We start from the raw sequence: 26,116 nt of genomic DNA, 5'->3' as shown, positions 1-26,116 counted from the left end.
GCTGCTGCACCTACTGTGATTCCACCTTGTGACACGGACAGGCATACCACAGGGACAGAAAGCAGTTCAGGGCTGCCTGGGCCAGGGCGGGCTGAGGAATGACCCTTAAGGCCCCAGGTTTCGTTCTGGGCAGAGATGCTCAGGCAGGAGCCTGGTGGGGCCCCACCATGGGGCCAGGCACGCTAAGTGGGGACTTTTGACTCGGTAAAACTGTCTGAAAAGAAAACAAAGGTGGCCAAGGCGGTGTCTGGCTTGCGCATCTGAGAAGGGCACCGCTGACCGGCTTCCCCTCTCCAGCAGGGCCACCTGGGGTGGACACGGACAGGACCTGGTGGCGTGGCTCTGGCTGTTTCCCACCAGCACACTCCGACCTAACTGGGGGAGGGCCCCCCGGGCCTGGCTCCTGGGAGCGCAGGCCACACGGGCTGGGGGCTGCTGTTCACGGTGCATGCTGCTAGACGGGGACTTTTTCTTTTAATTGCAGTAGGAACTCTCCACATGAGATCTGCCCTCTTACTGCACGTTCAAGTGTCTAGTGCAGCACGGCCATTGGAGGCACAGCGGGCACTGGGACCTGTCACGCACCCCGATCAGCTGCTGCCCCTCCCCTCTCGGTGCACACCCTGCTTCCTGGCACTTGAGGTGCGCAGCATTTGTCTCCAGTGACGGCTTACTTCACTCTACACCACGTCCTCAGGGTCACCCACACTGCCCCCCACCCAGGAATTCCCTTCCTGTCTAATGCTAGCAGCACCCCATCACCCGCCGCGCCTTGTCTTCACCCCTCAGCTGCTGGTGGCTCTCAGGCCACTGCTGCTGCTTGCTCTTGTGAAGGGAGAGTACAGGTGTCTGGGGAGGGCGTTTTGCAGAGCTGGCCTCCCTTCAGTTTGAGAGCCGGCAACGGAGATTCAGTCAGCTGACTTAACGTCCCCCTCATTCAAATGGCTGCTGTCCTCGAACAACGACCAAGCCGTCTCTGTGCCCGATAGCAGTAGGGGTTCCCTGACCACTGCAGGACAGCTGCTCTGTGTGTTCCTTTAACTCCACCACACAGCGGAGTGGGATCGGGTCTGTTTCACAGATGAGAGGTTTGGAGCTGAGGTTTGGAGTCTGGCCTCTGCAGACGGAGGACGTCGGGCCCTCTTCCTGCAGTGCTGTGAGGCCCTGCCTGCCCTGACGGGTCTCCCACATTCCTCCCGGCACACTGAAGGCCCCTCTACCTCAGGCTGGTGATTTTGCCCCGATGTGCCCAGGTGCACATTTGTGTTTTTTCCTGCGAGGTCTGTACGTGTTTGCTTCCTGCACCTGCAGAACCGTCTTCTCGTCAGCATGGGGAAATTCTCAGCCACCACCTCTTCCTATGTGCTCCAACCTGCCCCCCCTCCTTGGGATGGGAACCCGAACCCCGTGACAAGGACATTCATGCCATCTCTTTTAATGTCCTTCCCTACTTCCCATCTCCAGCTCCTCTGCTGTGTCTGGATGGTACATTGTTGTTCTGTGGGACTAACGCAATGTCAAATCGACCCATCGAGTTTTCACTTTTAAAGTCTAGTCTACGATTTTCATTTATCTAAGTTCTTCTTGGTTCCTTCTCAATTTGGTCTTGGTAGTTTCAAGTCTGCAGTTGGGGTCTGCCCTTGACCATGGGTGTGAACTGCATGCTCTCCAGCCTGCAGAGCCCGTACCGCCCACTCTGCGGAGTCCAGCGCTGGCGACCCTCTGTGCATGCCCCCAGGTGGTGTGGGCTCCCCTCCATGGCGGCTGCCTGCTATCGGGGCCTGAATATGAGCACCCTACTTTAACCTGACTCTCTCCGTTTTTGCTGAGAGGTTTCCTTTCCTTAAAGATTGGGTTGTTTTATGTTTTGCTTCTGAACGCTATTGGAAATGGGAGTCTGATTCAGTCCTCACTAATGCTGCCCCTTCAGTGTGCGTTTCTACCAAGCCTACTCACACTCACTCACAGGTGCTGGACAGCAGGTTCCTAATTCTCCCTTCCCACAGAGGAGCTGCGGTCTCTTATCTTGAAGGGAGGGTGAGGCTGGGTATCTGAGGCAGTGGATCAGGGAGCCACTGTGGCTCCTGAGCAGGGTGGGGGTTGAGGCATGGCCAGGGGACGCGTTCCCCCTGCACACACTCAGACACACATGCCCAGACACCTGAGGAGCAGGCCGTGCAAGGGAGATGAGAAACCCCTCCTGTGCCTCCCTGAACACCTCTCTGGCAGCATGTCACGCACCCTGCCACACTCACATGCACACCCACGCACGATGTCTTAAAAAACCACAAAACACAAACGACAGCACACCTGAACTTTGTGGTGAACCTTGCTTTCACTTAGTGTTTGGCAGACAGCTGCTACCAGCAGAGGTGCTCCTGGTGTCCATGGGGGCTCCCACTGCGGGGACAGCCACGTGCAGTCCCCACCAAGGGCACCAGGCTTACTGCCAGCTTTGCACCAAAATGAATGTGGTACCATGAGGGCACCTGTCCGCACAGGTGCTCCTGCAGATCTCTAGCCTGTGTGCCTATTTCGTGGAGTAACTGGACCCAAAACCAAACCACCAGAGCTGCCAACAGCACTGCCATGTTCCCTGTGAGGACGTGCCTGCCCGTGCGCCCCTGGGCTGGCGCGAGCAGCTCTCTGCCATCCTGCAGATGGCGGGGGTGGGGGTGGGGGTGGGGTCTGTGCACAGGTGCACACATGTGCGCTAGCACGTGCAGATGGACAGACGGACACCCCCCACACACATTATTTAAGGGCAGTCCGGTCCTTTTCTCTTGGTGACGCACACTGCAGTACGCTCAGGAGCGTGGCGTGCCTGAGGTCTGCTCCGCCAGGCTCTGGTACCGGGCAGCCAGACCAGCTGCGTGTTGGGAGCTGGGCAGGGAGGCTGAGCTGACGGCTGTCTTCACTTTTCTTCGAAGACATCCCCAGCACTAAACCAGGTGGATCGGCCTCTCGGGGTCCCGATGTTCCCACGGGTGGACACAACATGGTTCAGCCCAGCTAAGGCTTGCACTGAGATCCGCTGCCAGGAGTGACTCGGACAGCACGGAGCAGCCCCTCAGTCCCTCCACTGGAGAGGGCTCAGGCCACACCTGCTCTGCTCCTCAGGCCCAGCCTCAGGGAGGGGCAGAGGGGCCAAAAGCTGCACGGACCCCTAGAGGAGAGGGCGGGCGGACACTCACGGCTCCAGAGTGAGTAGGCCAGGCGGCAGTTCAGGCGGCGGTACAGCTGCTTGTTGATGGGCCAGAGCGCCAGCGTGCACAGCTGGGTGAAGTTGATGACCAGGCCGCTCACCACGAAGACAAACCCGATGAGCAGGTGCAGCACGAACTGGGTCTTCAGGTAGGCGAGCAGGCCCATGGTCGCTGCTCAGGGGCGGGCGCAGGGTCCTTCGCTGAGCACAGCAGTCCTGCGAGGACAGGAAGCGATCAGCACCAGACAGCGGACACTGTTCTGACTTTACCTGACTGTCAGTGAACTGAAACACAGAAAGGTTGGGTGCCTGACTCAGAGTCACACAGGAGCCTGGCAGGTGAGCCAGAGCCCAGTTTAGGCCATGAGGTCTGAGAGTCCATGGGCACAGCCTGAGGTCCAGCAGCCACCCCCTGAGGACAGGGGTCCCTTGGGCAGTCTGGAGCACAAGTGGCAGGCCAGGGCAGCTGTGCAGCCATCATGGAGCCTGACTGGCTCTCTGGCCCCAAAGCCCCAGGGGCTGGGCTGTTGCACTTGGGCCAGAATAAGCAGGTCCTAAAGCCAGCTGGTTCACTGGCACAGCTGCCCTGGTGCCCTGGAGCAGGCTCCACACCACTCCTGCGGTTCCATCTCCAGGGAAGGTTCAGGAGCCTGGCGGTGGGCCAAGCTATACATGCCTTGAGCAGACGACTCGTCTTACCCTAGACTCCGCGTGAGAACCCCGCCTCCATAACCCGCCTCCTGCTAAGCACACCTGTGTGGCCATGCGCAGAGGCTTTTATTCTTGTGCAGTGTCCCCTAACCTGGGTTAGAACTGGGTTATTCCGACCCACTTCCTCCTCTGCCTGTGGTTTTGTGGTGGTCTGGGCTATAATAGATGTGTTGTAGCTCCTGCTGGGGGCTGAAGGGCGCAGAGGCCACTTGGTTGCTGCCCTTTGGCCTGCCAGAGAATAAGGTTCTCTGCCCTGCTTCAAGGCTGAGCTGGTGTCTGCCCTCAATAGCGCCCCAGCAGCCTGATGTGGAGCCAGCACCTCGAGGTGTGGCTCACAGACACATCACGCTCACTGCGTGAGGTGCAGTGTGGTGCGTTCTGACAAGCCCAGGCGCCAAGAGCCACCACGGTGAGACCATGGGCTGTGCCCTTTGGTCTCCAAGCTAGCAACACCAAACAGGCTCCCGACAGACCAATTGTTCTTGTTTTGCAAAGGCTCAGGGGTCCTGGCCTGGCCGTCAGGGTGGTGCAGGCCTCACCTGCAGTCCCTGGGTGGCCCTCCCAGGGCCACCACCATGCCCCACCTGCTGGGGGCCCTAGGGCTGCATCCAGCCTGGAGATCACGCCCATTTGCATCCCAGTGTCTGAGTGGACAGGGCTGTCACAGGAGTTCCCCAGCCCTGCTGTGTGGAGGCTGCCCCCATGTATGTGGCCCTGAAGGACCGCCCGAGCCCCTGCCACCCTCTCTGTCCCTGCTCTCACAGCCCAAGTGCCACACCCCACTCCTTTCTGCTGTCTGGAACTCGGTGCCTGGAGTCCAACTTCAAGGTCGCAGTCTCCAAGGCTCGTGGGAACCTTGCCGAGGACAGACAGGCCCAGCTGGCTGCCCAGCTGACTTCAGCCCCGGGGCCTAGTTATGGCAGCAAGTCCACCCCAACTCATCCACCCCAAGCTGAGACAGTGTCCTGCCACCTGTCTGCCAGGCTCCCAGCCACCTGACCCCCTGCTGGGCCATCAACCTCCCCCCCCCCCATGCTCAGGTGATGACTTCACCATGTGCTGTGGCCAGACCCCGAGCTGGGGGACATCTTCTGTTCACTTGCTAACTTCAGCCGGCTGCTCTCAGGAGCACCTCCACCTGGCTATCCTAAGATACCTGCTGGATGACCGCCTCACCCATTGCCACACCGTGCCCCTGCCCCGGGGTGTGTTGTAGCTGTCAGACCCTCTGAGTGCCCTGTCCCACCTCTGGCCTCAGTGGCTCCGACCTTGATAAACACACCACCTGCAGCTGCCTCCGCACAGAACACCTCTGCCCCTCTCAGCCCTCACCTGCCCGTCTGTCTCCCAGCTCCTCTGGATGGCGGAGCAGAAGAGCATGGGGAAGGGTTTGAACTCCACCCCCAGGAGGGTTTGCTCAGGTGCCCCTATAGAGCAACTTCCAAACAATGTTCTCCCCGATTTTAAACTGACTTTCACATTTTTAAACTCAAGTTTAACAGGATATAAGCTCAGGCCCTTCTCACCAGGAAGACCACTCATTCCCTGCTCCCTGGCTGTCCAGGCCCATGGGCCTTCTGCCCCAGGGCTTTAGGACGGGATAACTCTGAGAGTCTCTTCTGCTGGATGCTACCCACGGGGGCTTACTGAACTCTGACCTACTATTCTGCAGCTCCTGCATGTTTCTCCTGCACAGGCTCCGGCTCAGTGTCTGGCTGCAGGGCACTCCACAGCTGGATGTCACCCTCTGTCCCCAGAGTCAGGATGATCTCAATGGCACCCAAGAACCTCGGCACTGCCATGACAGTAGCATTCAGGGCTCCATCCACACGGAGCCCACCGAGGGTCCCGATGACATTCAGGACCCCTCCCAGGATTTCAGGTCCTCTGCCCCAGGTTCTGGGCCTACGGAGTGGCCGTGGAGAATGTCCCCCCAGCTGACGTGCCTGCGTCCTCAGCTGCTGTAGGCTCGACATTTCTGGAAACTCTACGGGGCGCTGGGTACTCCCTGCACCATGTGTCCCTCAGGGTCCCCGGCCCAGCCGGGGTGGAAGCTGCACCACGAGCCACCACCAGTGGGAAGCTGGTGGCTGCTGAGCCTCCAGCAGCCTGACCAGGGACAGTCTGGGCTGAGCCCATGTTCCATCCCACGTGGTCATCAACACAGGCAACGCTGGGACACCACCTTCCTGCCTCATCCCTGAAGACCTCCCTGAGCAGGCCAGCAGAGCTCGTGCCCACCAGGCAAGGAAACAGGCAGCCACAGGCCCCACGTCCACCCACGCTCACTGAGTCTGAGGTTTCGGATGCCACGCGCGGCCTTCTGGTGCGAAGAGCACAGCAAGACAGACAACGGGCACCTGCCAGCCCACGGGGCACAGGCCTGCCTCATGCCGCCACCCCCAGGCCAGACAGCCGAACTTCAGGCCTCTGACCGTTGTCCTGGCTCAGCCCTGGCTGAAGCCCCTCTGCAGCACTGCGTGCAGCTGAAGCTCCTCCCACGCTGGACAGACCCTGCCGTAGGGGCACATGTGGCCAGCCTGCGCCCTCCAGGGAGGAGAGGCGCTGTGTCTTCAGAAGGCACGGAGGTGCCCAGCATTCTCCTGTGCCCATGGTGCCAGGGAGGGCTCAGCGGGAGCCAGCGTCCACTGCCCTGCAGCTTGTGGAGCTTCCTGGGCCACAGCCGCTGTGCTGCACAGCCCACGGTGTGGTGTCAGCGGCGGGCGTGACTTCTACGCTCCTGCTGCTGCGATGTCATAGGACCCCAACGCGGCCAGTCCTGAGGTCTACCTCCCTGCATGGCAGAAGGGAAACCAAGGCCAGAAGGGCCGGAGCCGGGCTCTGGGGCGCAAAGCCCTCCTTTAGTTGCATGTCTGACACGTGAGGATGGGGTTCACGGGGGTAGGGTCCTCTTCACCCCCTCCCCACCCTGGGTTCCCGTGGACACCCCGCACATCCCCAGAGCTGGGGCAGGAACTACCAGTGGCTTCTCCCCGCCAGGAGGGAAGTCACACTGGGCGGGACCTAGGCCTGGAAGGACCTCCAGGCACTGGCATGACCTCTGGGGCCTAGTGTGACCTCCGAGGCCAGCGCTCAGCAGCTGGAGGTGGATACCTAGCCGACCCTACCCACGTGGCACCTTCCAAGGATGCTGGGGGGGCTCTGAGTGCACCTGAGTGAGTCAAGCCCACCCAAGGTGACCCAAGGACCCAGAACCTGACTATCTGGAGATGGGGCTGTTGCAGAGGTGATCAGGGTGACATTATGGGCTGGGCCCGGATCCACTGTGACTGGAATACTCATGGAGGGTGGAGACTGAAGGCACAAGCCAGGGAGAGGAGACCAGCTCTGCCACGCTGCCACCTAGGGCTCCCGGCTCCAGAGCCCTGAGACAAGGAATCCTGGACATAAGCCCTGGTCTGTGGTGCTGCTACAGCCCTGGTGAGCTCACATGGCCCTCAGACACATGGGCTTCCTCCGTCTTCCTGGATCCCGCGATCCTGAGAACATCCTGCCCCTGCCCCACTATGCCAAAGATGGGGCCCGGCTGCCCCAATGTCCCCTGCCTTCCCAGACACCAGCAGACCTAGCCACCCTCCCCTACCTCCGAGTCCATCGCCAGGTGCCTGTCTCCCTATCGACCCCTCACCAGTCCTGCTCCCCATGGTTGGTCCCTTCCATCTACTTTCTCAAGAACCAGCCAGCCAGAGGGCCCCTGTGGGTCACCTCCCAGGCATGTCCCTTCTCTGCCAGAACCCCAACCTCAGTCCCTGGTCCAGCTCCCTTTGGCCACCAGTGACGGCCAGGGCCCCGAGACTCTGCTCACGCAAGACCCTGCTGACCTGCTCTGCACGTAGAGGACTGTCTGGCTTCCCTGAGGGGTGGAGGTCCGTCCCTCCGTCCAGAGCCCTCTGGCTCTGCAGACGGCCCTGGAAGAGCCACCAGCTTCCTCCAGCTGCCTCCCACTCACCCTCAGCCATGTCTTGCTCTAGGTGACCTGCTGCCCCTGGGACCTGAGAGTCCAGCGAGGAGGTAGCAGCCCTGAGGCCACTCTGGGGGAGACGCACCCAACCCCACGACAGCGGCGCCTGGCCCGAGGCTTTACCGAGGCAAGGCTGGCCTCCAGCCTACGTGTGCCGAGGCTTGTCTGCTGCCCACACCTCCACAGGAGGCTGACTGACAGGATAAAGAGCCCTCCGGTTGTCTGTGGTCTTCAGTGATGTACAAGTTCAAGGGCATGACAAAGGAGGAGGAGGAAATGACTGGCCCCTTCCCTCTGCCTCAGTCCCTTCCCCGTCCACCCACCCTCTGCCCATCACTGCCGTGGTCGGAGGCCCTGGGCCAGGAGATGCTGGAGAAGGAGCCCACAGGCAGCACGGCGTGAGGGACAAGGGCAGCAGGGCACTGGGCACAGCTTCAGGTGTCTCCATCCAGGGCGCAGCATCTGCCCTGCAGGGCCAGGTCTAGGGACCTGAGAGGTGCCACCAACTGGGTGCAGGAGTCAGTCGGCTCCCCATGGTGAGCCCCCCATGCCCTCGGCCCCTGCCTCTCACTGCCACAGGTGTCACCAGGGGCTTCCTGTCACAGCTTGTCTTTGTGCCACATGACCAAGGCCCAGGGGATGTGGGGGCGGGACACCGTGGCAGCCAAGCACAGGACAGAAGCCCAGCAGCGGAGACGGCGCCCCTGGGAGGCTGTGCAGCGCAGGGGGTCACAGATCTGGTGACCATCACTAGCGAGGTCATAATGCGAGCTGTGGCCCACCCGAGCCTCTCCCCAGGGTGCGGCCTGTTCACCAGTCACTCAGCCAGTCTGGAAGTCGAGGGCACTTACAAAGCAGGAGCACAACTAGAACTTTAGACCAAACAAACCCAATCTGACTGTGAGGTCTGACGGTCGACTCAGTCCGGGGTGGCGCCCGCGGGAACACCTTGTCTTCAACAAGCCTGGGATAGCGGACGTGCGCGTTGGCCCACCCACCTGCCACACCTGGACTGGCAGGAGGTCTGGGCCTGGACGGGGAGGGAAATCGCCACTCGCAGCGGGCAGACAGGGCACCCCCGAGGCCAGGGGTCTGCTTCACCAAGTGCCGTGTACACAGGAGACCCCGGGGAGGTGAGAGAGAGGGACACCCCACGTGGAGCAGGAGGCCACCCAAGGGGTCACAGGGACCCAGAGGAGACGCTTCCTCCCCCCTCAGCAGTTCTCGGTGGCTGACAGCTCTGGACCATGTGGTCATCTGGGCCTTGGCTGCTGGAACCTCTGCTCCACCCCATCAGACCCCACGTGGTCATTTGGGTCCTATGTGGTCACTCAGGGCCCAAGCTGCTGGCAGCTCTCCCCATGTGGTCACTTGAGGTCCTGGTTGGAAGCTCTGCCATCTTCAACACGTGGCTTCCAGCTTGTCCTGCGCACTGCCTTCTGGGCAGGCAGAAAGGGGAAGCTGTGGGTCCAGGCAGAGGAGGGCACAGGAGAGGGCCTGTGACACAGCATCAGGGCAGGTGAAGGAGGGGCCCTCTGCATGCTGACGGACACGAGAGCAGACAGAACAAACGGCACCCTCTGCCCGGGCCACATGCCCCTCCCCACAGCTGCCCTGGTCCGGCCACGCCCCTGCTCCCTGAGGCGGGGCCCACTCCCGTCCTGGAACCTGGGTGGCTCAGGGCTCATCCCACAGCAGTGCTGTGGGAGTGGCATCCTGTGACTTCCAGCTGGCCTCCCGACCCACAGCCTCCCTTCTGCCCCCTGGCCTTCAAAGGAAGGCGGGCCCGCAGGGGCAGAGACGGACCACCCTACCCAGGTCCCCAGACCAGGCCGGCTGCCAGCAGGCAGATGACCTCAGGAGACCAGAAAACCCACCCAGCTGAGCCCCGCCCCAACTGCAGCCCCTGAAGAAGGGTCTCTAGTCGCCACACTCTGAGGTCAGACTGAGGCAGACCAGGCCAAGGCGCCACACACAGATAAAGCTGGAGCCTCCTCGGAACACCCCAAGGTCCCCAAGCTGGACCAGCCAACTCCACAGTTATGTGAAAAACCCACCACGAAAGGGACCGAGCCCACGGAGCCTACTGAATACACCCCTCAAGTCGCCCGCGTCCCAGGGGCCAGCCACCAGGCAGGTGTCCTGGGTCCTTCACATGGAAAGTGGCTGACCACAGCCACTGGGCACCAAGCACACAGGCCGAGAGCAGCAACAGCTCACCCGGGCCTTCTCTGAGCCTCGGGCTTTGCATTTGTTGGATTTAGATATCGATAAAGCCAATAAAATGCAAAACTGACTTAAATCATTACTGGGTTCTGGGAAACTTTTAGCAGTACTTATTTTCCCCACCAAGGGACAGAAAGGTGCAATCCAATCACATTCCTAAACTGCCCTCCAATCCGTGACAGAGCTCTGCTCTCAAGGTGACCAGTCGCTGTGGCTGGCCGCTCCAAGCTGCCTGCTGCTGGGGACAAACTCCACCAGGACCATCCCACCCCTGGGTTCTGCGAGTTGAGCCCCAGCCCAGAGCTAAGCCAGGAAGGTGACCCGTCCGCTCCTGGAAGGCTGACCTCGGGCAGGTAGGGGCCAGGTCAGGCCAGGGAGATGGCAGTGGGGCCTGCAGGGCCTTGGGGGAGGCTTTCGCTCTCTGAGGGAAAGCAGCCAACCCCCCTGGCCCCGCCCTCAGAGTCCCTTTCCTCCCGAGTGGGGCGGGGGGCGGGGCCCTCCCAGGGGTCTGAAGCACACAGGAGCAGACCAGAGACCAAGGCCGTGGTTGCAGGTGGATGACCAGGTCCTGGGCACTGCTGGGCAGCTGAGGTCGTGCCGGTGGCTGGCCGGGCACACGCTACGGTGCTGTGCACACACTGTGCGCCTGCCGTACATACATTGGGGCCAAGCTGCAGCGAGGCTTCATCCACCTGTCATCAGAGCTGACTTGACCAATCTCCTGGAAGAACAAGGTCATGGGCGGGCCTGTGTAGCACTTGAACCCCAAACTCCGAGAGTTAAATCCGGGGCAGGGCCATGGATAGCAGTGCCCAGGGCGAGAAGGGAGTGGCTTTGCACCCAGTGAAGAGGAAGCCCTGTGGCTCCGGTCTCACTGGGGACGCTGGGCACTGTTCCAGCAGGCAGGGTCAAGCAAGTCCAGCCTGGCTGCCTGGCAGATGGGCAAGAGCCACACAGCAGCCTAAAGGAGCCACACCAGTGGCCTGGCTCCATTCTGACCCCTCCCCAAAGTGGGTTGCTAAAGCAGCCCAGAGGCCCCAGGGAGGCAAGAAGGGGGCAGGGAGCTCCCCCAGGTCCCTCGGGGGCGGGGGGCCACAGACTGAGCAGGTCGAGGGTTGATCCCGAGGTGTGGGGGCCGCTGGCCATCTCCAATCTATAAACCCTGGCAGGAGAGCACAGGGGGATGGGGCTGTGCAGGGACAGTGGACAGGGGTCCTGGTGCCACCAAGCAAGAGGGCAGCTGGTGAAGAACCCCCACGCCACCCCACCTCCCCCAATCCTCCAAGCTCCAAACTCTTCAGTGGCCTCCACAGTGTCTTGCTGGTTCCCAGGCCTGAGTGGACGGGGTGCTGGGGTGGGCAGAGGGCTGTGCACAGCTCCAGGGCCTGGTGACTGCACAACGGGCCTGTGGCCAGCCTCTGGGCCTGCGGGCATGGCAGCCTGCTCACACAGGTGCCGCCAAGTGCAGCAGAAGAGTGCTCTGTGGCGGGGCAGTCGCGGTGCTGCACGCCCATGTCTATGCACACGACACGTGCGTGCAACATGTGCCCCTGCAAGATGCCGCGTGCACACCCACACACCCACCGGGTGTGCACACGTGAGGCGGTCACAGCCAGCTGACTTGGACATGGGAAACTGGGCTATGGTAGTGAGAGTCCACCCTCAGGCCTGCAGCAGTGCCCGTTGCAGATTGCTGCCTCAGGCTCAACACGCGGGCTCATGTTTCTCAGGCATGGTCCTATTCCATGCCTACAAGGCCACACGGCAGATGGAGTGCAGGTCCCCTGGGACATGGACAGCTTGTCACTCCCCCATCTGGGCAGACGTAAGGCTGATGGACCGCAAGTCCACAGCACTTCCTCGTCCCCTCGGAGGTCAGAAGTGGCAGGGCAGGGGGCTGGGCTGCAGCTCAGTGGCAGAGCGCTTGCCTAGCACGTGTGAGGCACTGAGTTCGGTCCTCGGCACCACGTACAAACAGATGAACAAAATAAAGGTACTGTGTCGTGTCCAACCAACAAAAAAGTAATTTAAAAACAGAAGTGGCGGGGCAGAACCCCCACCACGTGGGGAGAGGAATGGACGCGGCCCTGGGTGGTCTTGGGGAAGAAGGCGCGGCCATCCTGATGCTCCTCCTCCAGGCCCCAGGCCCTACCCCAGGTGCTCGCAGGACGGTGAGAGGGTCCTGAGGGCGGCCCCAGGCGCCTGGGATGGCAGGCACAACAGGTTCTCAGACGAGAGCAGCAGGCCTCAGGAGGGACACAGCCCTTTTCAGAGACAGAAATGTCGCCACATTCACCCTGAGCAGGCATCATGACCCACAGCTTTAAAATGAATTAAACTAAGTGGGTTTCTGGATGGCCCTCTGCCGCCTCTGGATGCCCCTCAAGAGCGAGGGACACAGCTGCAGGAGCCCCTGTGGTAGCGACTGGGGAAGGCCAGGCTTCCACTGGAGTTACCTGTCTGGACATAAGTTCAGAAAGATCTCAGCTACAAAAATGCTCTACCTATAGACGTCTCTAAACACCTGACCACGCCAGCAACGCGTAAGGCTCCACACGCAGTGTGGCCACACCTGCGATCCCAGCAACTCGGGCGGCTGAGGTAAGATGGTCACAAGTTTGAGGCCAGCCTCAGCAACTTAGCAAGACCCTCAGCAACTTAGTGAGACTCTATGTCAAAATAAGAAATCAACAGCGAGGGCTGGGGATGTGGCTCAGTGGAGAAGCACTCCGGGCCCGATCCCCAGCACCAGAAACCAGAATGCAACGTTAAGGGGAAGCGCGGCGGAGGCTGTGCCCCGAGACGCAGGGCAAGGGCCTCTTCTTTGGGGTTGTTGGGAAGGCGTGTGGTGCTCTGGGGTCTCCCAAGTGCGACCAGCTGCTGTCCCACTTCCCCCCGCCACCTTTGTCCCACACTGGGGACCAGGAAGAGCTGTGCTGATGCAGAGCGCCCACCCTGCACCCCATCCCAGGCGCACCGACCCCCTCCTGGCACCATGGACGTCGAGCTCTGGGTGGGAGTTGTGAGGCCAGCAGGAGAGAGGGATCATGGCTCTCCCGCTGCGGTCCCCAGGGGAAGGGCTCCAGCTTTGGTGCAGATGGACACTGTGGGAGGCCACCTATGCCTGCCACACAGTGCCAGACCCATCCCTCTGCTCCCCTTGCCCACGTGAGCTTCTCCAGGGAAAGCGACCATCTCCGGGTCTGCAGAGCCCTGTGGACCCCACTGCAACCCTCTCTCCCCGACACGGGGCTGGTCTAGAAGCAGCTCGGCACCTGCGTCCCTCGCCCTCTCCTTCAACAGACTGGCCTGTGTTCTCCTCTCTCTGGCTCCCCCTGAAGTCCCAAGAGTTCAAACTAAACTGAAGTTCTGTCCACAACTCCCACTGGTAATTCAACCCACAGAGGCCAGGGCTGAGGTCCCCATGGGAGAGGTGCCCCCCGCCCCTGACCATGCCACCTGCCTTGGCTGCCAGAAAAGGCACATCATCTTGGAGCTGGGGAATGCACCCGGCTCTCTGTGCTTTGGGGACCTTCCTGTCTCCCACTCTGTGCTGCTCAGGCCTGGCCCACGCTGTTCCCTCCTGGTGTGCTGCTGCTTGCCCCTCCCCAGTGTGGCAGGGACGCTGGGCTGCGGCCACAGGCTCCGTACCTGTCCTTTATCTTCCTCGGCTCCTGTAGCTCTGGGTGCCTGACCACCAGGGCACACGCCTGGAGGAACTTGTGGCCTCCTGCCCAAGAGCAGCACAACAGGACTCAGCCAGCAGGACACAAGGACAGCCCAGGGACCACTCGGCCACGTCCCATGAAAATAGCCATGCTGCCAAGTGGGTGACCTATCAGGGCCAGCCGTGGGGCCATTCCTTCCCACTTGGCCAGGGCGGGACAAGACTGTGGAGGCCTGTGTGATGGGGACCTGGCACACAGCAAGGAGCTCTGGGACACCGGCCTGACCCCTGGGGACCCAGAAGCTTGCGGTGCTCGTGTGGCTCCTGAGGGTGCAGCCTCAAGCAGCCCCCTGGCCTGGCAGCGCCGTGCCCCCGCCTCCAGGAGGAAGGAAGTCGGAGGACACAGAAGGGCCCACGCCCGCCACCACAGCCCCCTGCAGCCCCCACTCCTGACTGTGAACCTCGTTCTCCTGACCTTGCCAAGTCCCCTGCCCCCTCTGCCAAATGTAGAAACCACCTCCTGTCTCTGAGCCAACAGGGCGGCCCTGGGCAGCCGGCCTCACCCAGCAGGGCTGGCTCCAGGAGGGACTGGGCCCCCCGAAAAGTGGGAAGTCGGGAGCGGGAGGGGGAGGGGCAGAGCGTACAGCACTGGTGTAGGACAGAGCTTCTGTGACATGGGACATGGAACCCGGCTCCACTGCAGAGGGCTGGGGGCTGCGAGAGTGACCTGCTGCCACCTGGGGAGGAAGACAGCGTCCACCTTCCCAGTCCACGCTGAGGCAGAGCTCAGGGCACAGAACCAGGACTGGTCCCCGGCAAAGGCTAGCTCTGAATCGGAGGGAGGGCAGGAGGCGGGCCGCCACTCACTGCCCCCAGGGCCCGCCTCACGTGCAGACCACCAAGCCTGGCCGGGGAGAGGCCCTGATTCACATGCTGGGTGGGCGGCCCCCAGGAAGGACATCGAATTCCACACTCCACGCCCGGCAGTGTGACCGCCCCGTCATCCGCGCGTCACCTGACTCAGCGCATGAGCGCCACATGGTGAGCCTCGAGAGCACCTCCGGGGACACCCACAGACCACAGCAGCTGCTACAACCATCTCCCCAGTGCGCAGCGGACAGTGACCACGTGGGGGCTGGTGCGCCTGCTGCAGTCCCCTTCCTATCCTGTGAGGGGACAGGTCAAGGCCACTCTTGGGAACAGGGCTGTCAGACTCAGGACCTTCCTGACATCAGGTCCAGCAGCCAACTTGGGCAAGCCGCCGGGGAGGCCCTTCAGGGCACGGGGAGGACAGAGGCCCACGAGCCCAGGCTCCGAAGCTCCCGCGCACCACAGACAGCTGCTGGCAGCACCCGCTGACCCTGAAGCCGCCTCAGGTGCCCTCGACTCTTCAAACAACCTACCTCGGAAAGACCAGGCTCCAGAGAAAGGGCTGAGGAACGGGAGAGACGTGGCCACCGGGGAGGTGTCTCCCTGCTGTCCCCGGGCTCCGAGGCAAGTGCCCTCCAGCCCCCAGCCCACGGAAGGCAGCCTGAGGATACCGGGGCTGGGGTTCCAGGCGGCCGTGGCAGTCGGGATGCCCAGGAGAGGGAGGCTGGGAACCCACAGCACGGCCTCCAGCACACACGTGGCCACCGAGAGCCAGCCACGGGAGTTACTGACACACAGACACCCCTCCCTGTGCTGGGCGAGAAAGGCACACGGACATTCCATTACAAGATACTGTCCCCAGCAAGACTGAAGGGGGTCTCCTGACGATGGCCTCGGGCAGGAGCAGGTTAGGGCACACTTCTGCTCTTCTCGTTTTTGTCATGAAATGGGCGTCACTTATATGATAAATGTCATCAGAACCCAAAAGACATTCTTGAAGTCAACAGCGTCCAAAGTCATTTCCGGAAGACAGAGGTGGAAATGTTTGATAGCATCTGCTCTCCGCCCTCTTGGAACTGGGCACAGAACCCAGGGTCTCGAGCACGCCGGGCAAACACCCCACCTGGGCTACACCCCAGCCCAACGACACCCTGGAGGTCACTGTATCTGCCCCGCCCCAGATCAGCAGAGCTGCCCCACAGAGCCCCAGGGCCGTTCTTCCATCTGTGTCTGGAAGAACACGTCTACACCGACGCCTGTGCTCAGGATAGATGTGCAGAGGCCCGGAGATGGGCTTCCCACTGCCCGCAGCAGCCACGTCACCAGCACTTCAGAGACACCAGTACCAAGGGGGAGACCCCACAGGGTTTTCTCAGGACTCTGACATTAGAGCAACCAGTATCTGAGCATCCCCAAATCTGGTTGATTTATAAACTGTGTAGAATTTGGACCTGGGACAAATAAAAACGTAATCTCATAATTTTTCTGCTGCTTTTCCGTAGACCCTTTTCTTCCCACAAAAATCTGGCTGAAATAAACTCCATCAGCAGCAGGGACAGTCTGGAGTTTTAGACTCTCCATTGCTTTGCTTCGTCCTGCCCCACTGCTGAAGTGGGCTCCTGTATTCCATTCTCCTCACTAAATTCACTTTGAATACCCTTTGTTTTCTATCAAAACCACAAAGAACACAAAGTATGAAGATAAAAATTATGGAGTCTCAAAAAACACCCAAAGTTCCAGAAAATTTAACATCCATTCATCTTTTGTGAAAAAAGATGATGCACTTGAGGATGTGGTCCAGCAAAACAAGAGAGAATCAAATGAAGAGGAAGGCATGGGATTTAAGAAAAAGAATGAATAACCAATCCTGCCATGAAAAGAAACCCAGGAAGACAGTTGTATGGACGGCCTGGAAAGAATCCGGTCAGATTCACACGAAGTCAGAGAAACACTGTCAAAAAGAAAATGAATTTGTTCAAGAAAAAAGATGAAGCTGACTAAGGGACTTGGAGTTTTGGGTATTGAAAGTGAGTATGTTTCTTTTCTCAAAAATGAAGAGACAAGGAATTAAGATTTTCAAGTAATAAAAAGTGCTTGGTGATCACAGTCACATGGGGTAGGACTTCCACATCTGCTTCACCAGGTGCTCAGGCCCCCCCCCTCCTTCAAGCAGCACAGACTTGACGGCTTGGGATCACGTGGCCTTCCCGGTGGCTTCTGCAGTAACTAAGTTTTAAAACGAATGTGATGCTGTTGTGGGTTTTTGATATTTTAGATCAACCCTTGGAAGCAGCTGGAACTTGATTATAATACCAAACAGAATACAAATGCCACCACCCCAAATTACTTCACGTAGCAGAGGCCAGGAGAGTCTTGTCTAAAGTCGATGTAACAAAAAAGCCAAAGTTTAAGAACATAAAAATTTTAAAGGAACCCAGAAAACATCTAAGAATGACTCCATGACCAGAACCCTTGAGGTGGCAGGCGCATAAATCAAATAGACGCCTGACGTGTGTGAGCAGTCACTAGGCACTGTTTACACAGGTGAGGGTTCATCTCTTAGTCACTGAAAACCTAGAAATCCAGGACAGCTCCTGCACGGGGCAGATGCTCAGCAAATATCTGTGAGGACTGAGTTAAACCAACAAATCGCATGACAGCGACACCCACACACTCCCAAAGCTGAGGCCAGGGGTGGGGGCCAGAGCCCCTCCACTCTGCAGCTGGCTGGCTCAGAACCAGGCAGCCACTAGCCGCAATGATAAAATGTCAAAACACCTTGACACAAAGTCGATGCGGATCAAGAACCTGTGTCCTGTGTGACGATGACAAACAGCTCCTTTTGCAACTTGGTAAAGAATGATCTAGAGAAGGTCACTTCTCAGTGTCCCAGGCCCAGCGGGCCCCGCACACCTGCTGCCGTCTGTTCCACCTGGCACCAGGAGCGGGTGTCCACTGAGAGCCCGGCCAGGGTGCTTGAGCCAGGGTTTCTGACCCATTTCTGTCTCGGCACATGATGGGACCATTTGAATGCCAGTCTCTCACCTGAAGGTTAAAATAACAAGCTGACCTCTGCCACCAGTGCCACTAGGTGACTGTAAGGACTAACGGGAGCCAGGGCCCCGCATTTCTGTGACACGCAAAGGCATAGCCAGCCCCCCACCCCAGTGACAGGCTTACATCTGAAAGATCCCTTAAGCCAATTATGGAGGTCGCTCAGGTTCTAGCCAGAAACAAAGGTGCTATTTTCCCAACAAATAATAAGTCATTGATCATTTCTGGCATCTGCAAAACTGCATGACTAAGCCCTAATCCCAAGAAATGACTTACTACAAGAGGGTCTCACTGAAACTGAGGACAGGCAACCCCATTCTCCCCATCCTGAAGACAAAAGTCAACGCAGCAAGTAGATTTAGCAAAAAGGTCAATGGCACAAGCCTGATGCCAGAGTTCTGCCTGGTTTGTCCCTAGAGAGTGACCAGCATGCTCTGGACCCCACTTGCCACTCCCACCCAGGGTCAGGTGCCCTTGGTCAGCCCAGCAGTAGGGCCTGGCGTGGACCTACGGGGCAGTGGGTTTTACGTCTGCCACTTATCAACTTAAAGCACCATGATCTTCTGTTCACCACGCACTTCACCAGAGCCTCGGTAAGCGCATGTCCGACAGCAGGCACTGAGCACTTTAATAAAGCAGAAGGACCTTCAGGAGACAGCAGATGTGTAGCTAGGCATCTGGGCATTTCTTCCCCATCACAGATGGGGCCTGGGGACCTTGCACCCAAATCTGAAGCAGAGAGCACAGAGGAAAACGTGGTCCACCCCTGAGACCATGCCAGGGCAGAAGGGCTGTGGAGGGGGACCCACGAGGGGCTCTGGGGGTCCTTGCTATCATCCCTGAGGGGCTGGGCACTGTGGTGGATGTCCACCATCCCGCCCCCTCCAGGCAGGAGGAGGAGCCTGCTGTGGGAAGACCCGGCCTCAACAAGTGAGCCAGGGGGCAGCCCCTCCCCGTGCTGCCTTGTGGGGCGGGACACCTGGGCTGCTGTGACCACCCTGGCACCGGCAATGCGGCGGCTGGGGAGGAGCCAGTGCTGGAGAGGGCAGGGTCACAGGGAGTGGGGCTCACGGGCGTCCTGTGGGGGCCAGGTGCCCCCCTGCAGCAGCACCCAGGGCGTGCGCCCTTCTCCTTGGCCTACTGCCAAGTTCCCACACGTGGTGGCCCCTCCTGGGACAGGAAGCCCTCCCCACGCCCCACAGCTCCACAGCAGAGGGAGCCCCGGGCTCTGGGCAGGGAGCAGGCCAGCATGGCTTCTCAGCTGGTGACGGCCCAGCCAGGGAACTCTGAGCTGGTGCTGGCAGAGAGGGCCACCGTGTGGCCTGGGACAACGGCAGCGGAAAGCTCAGCAGTGACCAGGAGGAGCGAGTCTGTGGAGCAGGGAACGGCAATCTCGGCATTTCTTCCAGTCCTGAGCCCGGGGAAGGGCGGGCTCTGGAGGGCCTGGCCCGCCAGGGAGAGGGGTTTGTCCCCTCTTCAAGGACTTGAGCCTCAGGGCGAGTGAGGCAGGATGGTGGCTGGTGAGGATCCCAACCCCAGGAGGAGGCCACTCTGTCACAAGCATCAGGACACCTGGTGACTATCCCCAGCAGCTGGGTGGGCGCAGTGTGGTGGCCAGGGCTCACCTGCCTCATGGCACCTGGGGAGGGCCAGGGTGGTCTGGGCTCTGGCAGGTGTGTGGTCAGACACAGGAGGCCCGGTCACCTGCCCCAGCTCAGGATGGAGTGAAGCATCTCGTGAAGTACGGCTGGTCACCTGCCCCAGCTCAGGATGGAGTGAAGCATCTCGTGAAGTACGGCTGCTCTGGCCCACGGGGCGTGGTCGGAGCTGGGCGCTCACCTCCCCGTGGCAGGTGCACCCGGCTCTCATCCGCCCGATGTGCGGTGTTCCCTCTCTGGGTGCGCGTCCAGCCTGCCAGGCTCGGCTCTGCCCACCTGGTGGGCCCAGCTTGAAGAAGGCTCTGAGGCTGCTGGGTCTCCCTGGCGGGCCAGGCCCTTAACTCCGTCTCCACACGGCCCTGTCCAGCTTCCCCTCGGCCAGCACCGCCAGCCCCCGATGACGGTGGTCCTGAGTCCCCGTGGCCCTCGGCACACAGCGCAGGCCTCTCGTCCCCACCTTGCTGCCAGAGAACAGAGGCCCAGGCGCCAACGTCCCATCTGAGCGCAGCCTGGCTGTCTGCCAGGAAGAGCGCGAGCCTCTGTAAAAGGCTCCTGGGTCCAAGGGTCACTGGGAGGGAAACCACCCACTTGCTGCTCACTCGCAGGCCACTGTGTGGGCCAGCACCCCCAGTGCACCCTGCAGGACACAGAGACCTTCAACGGCAAGAGCAGGCAGAGGCCACAGCTGAGTCTGCAGGTGGGACACTTGTCCTCCTGGGGAAGGCAGCCAGCACTTAGGACCCACAGGACACAGTGACACCTCTCGCCATTTTCAGGGACATCTCGAAGAGAGACGCCTTTGCTGAAAAGGGGACAGTCCTATAGGCCCTGTGCGGGGCCGGATGCACGCTGCCACCTAGGCCCCCTTCCCTGGCCCTGAGACCCCGGCCACAGCAGGGACCTGTGAGGGGGAGTGGAGTGGTGGGCAGGGGGAAGCCACCGGCCTCGCTTACCAGTAGAGATAGTAGGCCAGGGCCACGGCCAGCAGCCCAGCGCAGACCCCCGAGAAGAGGCAGGTTGAGGACCCGGCCAGCATCCTGCACCTCCTGGGCTTCTCTCAACGGGAGGAGGGAGCCTGGCGGGTGAGTAGGTGTCGGCCTCGGGCCAGAAGGTGAGGGATGCGATCCAAGATGTGCGCTGTGACCAGGCCCGTGCCACGTCTGGCGGGCGCCACAGCTGCCCAGAGCCTGTGCTCAGCAGGAGGAGGGAGCCGGGTGCTCAGAGCCACCCTCCTGGAGAGACGGACTCTGGGGCTGAGCAGTCCAACAGTGACCTGGCGGTCGCAGAGACTCCCGCAGGGACAGCAGGATGCGCTGCAGCAGGACACACGGCACTGGCCTTTCCTCCACCCACTGCCGTCAAGCCCACTAATCCAGTAAGCAGCTTTCACCCGGAGCCACAGTCAACAGGAGAGTCGCAGGTCACTGGGCCCCGCCCAGCACTGACCCATGTGGCTGGGGACCCAAGAGCCCCATGTGCTCCTACCCCATCTGCCAAGGCTGAGGAAACCCCCAAGTGACCCTGAGCACAGGACAGGGTCCACAGAGGCCACGCCCAGCTCTAGGGGCTGTTCCCCAGGACACCTGTCCCAGGCTCCAGGCAGGGGCTCCGTGTGGACTCCCCGGATTCAGAGCTGGTGGCCTGGCTGGCGAGTGGCGGGTGCCGGAGGTCTGACCCTGCAGCTCCAGCCTGAAGCTGACTCTGAAAGGAAGGTGCCCCAGGCAGAGCCAGGAGGCCGGGCTGGGAGAGGCCGGGCTGGGAGAGGCCAGGCTGGGAGCGGCCGGGCTGGGAGACGGACGAGACCCAGGCAAGAACTCTCCTGGAAGACAGCAGCGCCCAGCATGGCTTTTCTCGCAGGGGAACAGCCACATGGGGAGGGCGGGGGAGGCTCCCCTCTGTGTCCTCCACAGCCCCAGACACAGCGGAGCTGCCCAATGGTACTGGACACCAGGGCTCCAGGCCTGGTGTGGCCCCACACTGGGGCCGAACAGCAGCCCACACCACCACACAGGGCCTCTGGCAGGGCCCGACACTTCACTCCCATCCTGAGGCTGCTGGCCTTCCTCCCTGGTGATGGGGCTGGGGGCTGTGTGACCTGGGCCTCAGGAGGCATCCGGCCCCACTGAGCCTTCAGGAGGCTCAGCCCAGGCCAACATCTTGACCCCACCTGACTCCATGGAAGGCCCAAACTGTCTGCTGAGCCGCTCCGTCCCCAGACTGTGTGAGGCACTGGACGCCTGTCACTTGGGTGGCGTGAGACACTTGAGGAGCCTCTTGCACAGTGGCAGTGGCAAACGCGGAGCAGCTTCTGTGGGCCCGTGTGGCCCTCTGACCATGCTTCAGAACTGCTCCGATGCAAGGTGGCCATTGACAGATTCCGGCATCCCCCTTCCAAAGAGCACTGCTGCCAACCCAGCTCCCCCTGGACACTGAGGGGCAAGACAAAGGTCCACTGGGACGTGTTGCAAGTCCCAGGTGTGCAGCAGAGCCCAGCTCACAGGGCCCCGGGAACGCCATTCCTGCCCCCAGCTCAGCAAGCGTGACCGGCAGCCCACGCCACGAGGGCCTCGTACTTTCCTCCTGCTAGTAAGACCTGGCCGCAGTGTGGCAAGGGCCGCGGAAAAGGCAGGTGGGCGCCCAAGTTGAGCCGTGGCTGGTCCCAGCTGGCTGCGGCAATGCCCAGGGTGGCTCAGAGGCTGCTGTGCTCTGCCCCTGATGCACACACCCCGTCCCAGGGACCCTGAACGGCCACCAAGGGCCACCTTCTACGGGGCCCCTCTCCTCAAGGCAGGGTCCCTTAGGGTTCTAGCTGACAGCGCAAGCAGGGGCCTGAGAAGCCGGGGCCCACGTGGCTGGCCAGCAGGAGCGTCCATCCGACTCAGGTGTAGGGCAGGGACGTTTTTACTGTAAAGCAGAAGTGAACAGTACAGAGAGCACAAAAGGTGAGAATGTGCTTTTAAAACAAGACCAAAGACAGCTACTGGGAACAGGTATCCCCGGGAAGCTTGTGCACTTCATCCAGATGTTAATGCACCCCAGGGAGAGGAGGTGGGCAAACAGTGGGCAGGCAGGGAAGCTCTTCTGCCCCCGGGGACACCCCCAGCAGAGCTGGTGCTGGGACAAAGCTCAGACCCCCGGCCTGTGCCACAACCTCCAGAAGGCTGAGCAGAGGATGGCTTCTGGTGCCCTCAGGGCCCACGAGCCTCGGCCATGTCTGCAGGAGCTATCACAGAGCACCAGGGCCAGGAGCCATCACGGAGCACCAGGGCCAGGAGCCATCACGGAGCACCAGGGCCAGGCATGGCAAAGCGGAGACCTGCAAGGGCGCAAGGAGCTCATGGGCCTCCAGGTGTGACACCTTCTGGGACGCTCAGGCTCCCACTGGAGCCTCCCTCTGCCAGAGACATCCCAGTGCATCAGGAGGCAACCAGGGCCTCCAGCTATCCACCAACACCGGCTTTGTCCAAGGCCATTTGCTGGGAGAGGATGTGAGGACAGCAAGGGTGAGACTCCACCACTGGACACTTTCTTCCAGGGGTGCTGCTCCTTCGGCCCCCTGAAGGCCCCGGAGAGATAGCTTCAGATGCACCCACGGGGAAACGCACGCCCCAGGGGGGAACACCATGCCCACGGCTTCTCCAGCAGGTCAGGAAACCATCGGGGAGACCATCCATCATGATCCAGCCACCTAGTTCCGGCGGGGCACGGGGGATCACCCTGAGCATCCTGGTGCTGGCTAAGGCTAATCCCCAGGTGGTCAGGCCGCTGACCGAGGGGCCTGGCTCCGGCAGAGCCATGAGCAATCTCCTGGGGGAGGCTCCTGCCCCTGCAGAGAGCTGTGGCAGCACAGGTCAGCCTCACCGCCACACCCGCCCCTCATGAGGACAGGCCAGCAAGGCCTGGAGTGGAAGGACCCTCCACAGTGCTGGTGGGAATGCGGACAGACACAGCCGCTGTGGAAAACAGGTGGCTCCTAAAGAGTCTGGAACCACACCTTCTGGGTCCAGCACCACCTCTGGGCACCACCTCTGGGCACCTCCACAGGAAGTGGGCTGAGCGTGAGAGCCGCCCACTCACCCCGCGCTGTCCGCCACGGCGGAGACGACAGTCCTCCCACACACACGCACAGCCTGGGGCCACGTGGTGGCTGTGCACACAGGGCCATCCGTCCATCAGTTACTTCCTTAATTCTTAAAAACTGCTTGGAACCTCTCTCCAGGCCAGAAGCAGAACCCAAACAACCCTGGGCCCTCTGTCCCCACTCGGCGGGAGTGTGGCGAAGGCCACGCTCTGTCCTGCTGTCCGAGCCAGGAGCATTCCGAAGCTGGGTCTCGTGGGCACACAGATTCTGCCCAGGTGCCCTGGCCCAGATGAACTCCTCTACTGAACCCTGGCCTTCCACGGACATCTGAGCAAGGCGCGGTACCAGCAGGAAGTGAGGGTCCCCAAACTGGAGTCAGCTCACTTCCTACTTCTACACGACCACTCAGGGTTCATTCCCCCCGTTTCTTTCTTCAGGTTAAAAAAGAAGAAAAAAATAGCTTAACAAACTACACAAGGAAATGTCACAGGAACCAGGCATGATGGCGCACACTTATAATCCCAGAGCGTGGGAGGCTGAGGCAGGAGGACTGTGCGTTCAAAGCCAGCCTCAGCAACTTAGTGAGGCCCTGCCTCAAAATAAAAAGGGCTGGGATGTGGCTTAGTGGTAGGTCAGCCCTGGGTTCCATCCTCATCATTCTTACCCAAAAATAACGCATAGGAATACGTCTACAGATCATCTTCCTGCATCTGAAAACCTAACGACTTATACACAACTTCTGAAAGAGAAGAACAGGAGCACATGGGCACAATCTCTTGGGGTCTCCTCAGGGCACGACATAGAACAGCGAGTTCATGAGGCATCGGGAAACCCTTCTTTTGGTAATCTCATGAAATGTCCGCGCTCCCCTTATGCAGGGAGCTGAGAGAGACTCCAAGTGTCACTGACTCCCCCTGGTTAGTAGTAAGCGGTCCCTGAGCCAGGCCTGGGGGCACAACCACGGGAACACATGGATGCCACACGCGTCACGGAGCTCTGTTGGTTCTCTCATTGACACCCGTTCAGTGCCCCGAGCCCAGGACTGGCCACAACCACCAGGCCTGGACCAGCCCTGGGCTTCGTGAGCGGCAGGCCAGTCTCAGTCCAAGTCTCAGCCCCCACGCCTCTGGCCTATGCCACCCGCGTAGACAGGGAGGAAAGCACACAGGCATCAGAGAGACCAGGCGGGGGGCAGGAGGCAGAGCCAGGGAGGGGACGGGTGGGGCGCCATGAGGGGCACGTGGCCCCGCCTCCAGAGCTCGACCTCCCCTGGCCCCGCCTCCAGAGCGCGGCCTCCCCTGGCCCCCAGCCCGACCCCATCTGCACCTCCAGGGAAGGTGAAGGCAGGCGGCCCCAGCCCTCGTTCAGACGGTGCAGCCCAGGTGCCAGGCCCCTGGTCCCCTTGGCCTGCCATCAGCCCCTGCTCCGCTCTGCCACCCAGCCCAGGTACGAACACACTCCTTGCCTTCCTCACCCCACCCAGCCTTCCCCCTCGAGGTTCCACGCCATCAAGAAGCTGGGTGCAGAGGTCCCCGAGTGGCCGTGAGGGCCGCACGGCCAACACTCCACTGAACAAGTCTCCCTGTCCCACGGAGGCACAGAAGAGTGTGGCCTCTGAGGCCACCCTGCCAGGAGCCTTCTCAGTTAGTGACCAAAGCTCTCCCCTGCTGGAACCCCGGCCAACTCAAATAGCCCTGCCAGGAGCCCAGACCACCGCAGACCAGGGGCTCGGGTGTCCAAGCTCCCCCGCCGGCCGCCCGTGGCTCTACCCCAGCAGCCCGAGAGTCACTTCCGTGCCCAGGAGCGTTCCAGGGCCGGCAGCCGGGTGGCTCGACTTCTCCCAGCACCGAGGGTGAACTACAGGTGAACCACACTGTCCACCTGCCTGGGAGATGTCCGGGCCTCAAGAAATGGGCTGAACAGGATGGGAAACAGCGGCTGCAGGTTCCCAGGGCGGGAGAAGGTCCCAAGTCACCTCCGCCCCCGGGAAGCCCACGTGTCACATGCAGCCCATGCAGCTCCTTGGGGGTTGCCCCCACCAGCCTGTTGACCACATCCGAAGCCCAGACACCAGGGCAAGGGCCCAGGGGCAAGGAGAGGCGCCCCCAGGCTCAGGGCATGTATCCACCACCCGGCTGGCACAGAGCCCTAGGCGCCCTCCTTCAGGTGCTTCTGTGGGACTCACTACGGAATGGCAGGCATCGGAGAAGCAGCAGGCAGCTGGGGCCCTGGATGCCCACTCGGCTCTCCCCAGTGCTGCAGGGACCAGCCTCAGTCACAGGACAGAGGTGGCCACGGGAAGCAACTGTGCCGTCTGGCCAGGAGGTACCCCCTCCTCAACCCAACCTGCCCTCACCCAGAACGTGCAGCTAAGGACAGCCCCACCCATAAACAGGCTCACTGTGCCACTGTGTCACTGTGGTGACACAGACAGCGGCAAAGGCTCAGGAGGAGGCTGGCGGGACCTCAGGGGCCAGCGGGTAACCATCCTTCCTACCTGGAGAGCAGGTTACTACGCAAACCAAACAAGGAACAAACAGCCAGAGAAGCAAACAGATTCCGGTCAGCATCTGGAGGCCCACGGGGAGCTTCCTCTGCTCGCGGCCCTCTGCGTGCCTCACCGTGACCCCGCAGCGCTTGCCAAAGGCGGGTGCAGAGGCCA

The 26,116-nt window shown here is 61.0% G+C and overlaps 1 protein-coding gene across 5 annotated transcripts in view; it reads right to left on the bottom strand.

Moving 5' to 3' along the window:
* Agpat3 (1-acylglycerol-3-phosphate O-acyltransferase 3) overlaps positions 1 to 26,116 on the bottom strand; it is an 80,713-nt gene that overhangs the window by 18,154 nt on the left and 36,443 nt on the right. For 4 of the 5 annotated variants that reach the window (XM_046438982.2, XM_046438984.2, XM_046438983.1 and 1 more), the window contains one exon: positions 3,195 to 3,421. In XM_046438982.2, the coding sequence (XP_046294938.1) occupies positions 3,195 to 3,372 (178 nt within the window). In that variant the 5' untranslated portion in view covers positions 3,373 to 3,421. Of the gene's footprint in view, positions 1 to 3,194; positions 3,422 to 13,775; positions 13,899 to 26,116 lie in introns of those variants that run through there. The other variant, XM_046438985.2, reaches the window with a different exon arrangement.

The sequence above is a fragment of the Marmota monax genome, unplaced genomic scaffold (assembly GCF_021218885.2).
Source record: "Marmota monax isolate L192 unplaced genomic scaffold, Marmota_monax_Labrador192_F-V1.1 WCK01_AAM20220418_F8-fsc00125, whole genome shotgun sequence".
In the NCBI taxonomy this organism is placed as follows: domain Eukaryota; kingdom Metazoa; phylum Chordata; class Mammalia; order Rodentia; family Sciuridae; genus Marmota; species Marmota monax.
This window is presented reverse-complemented; position numbering and strand designations above follow the sequence as displayed.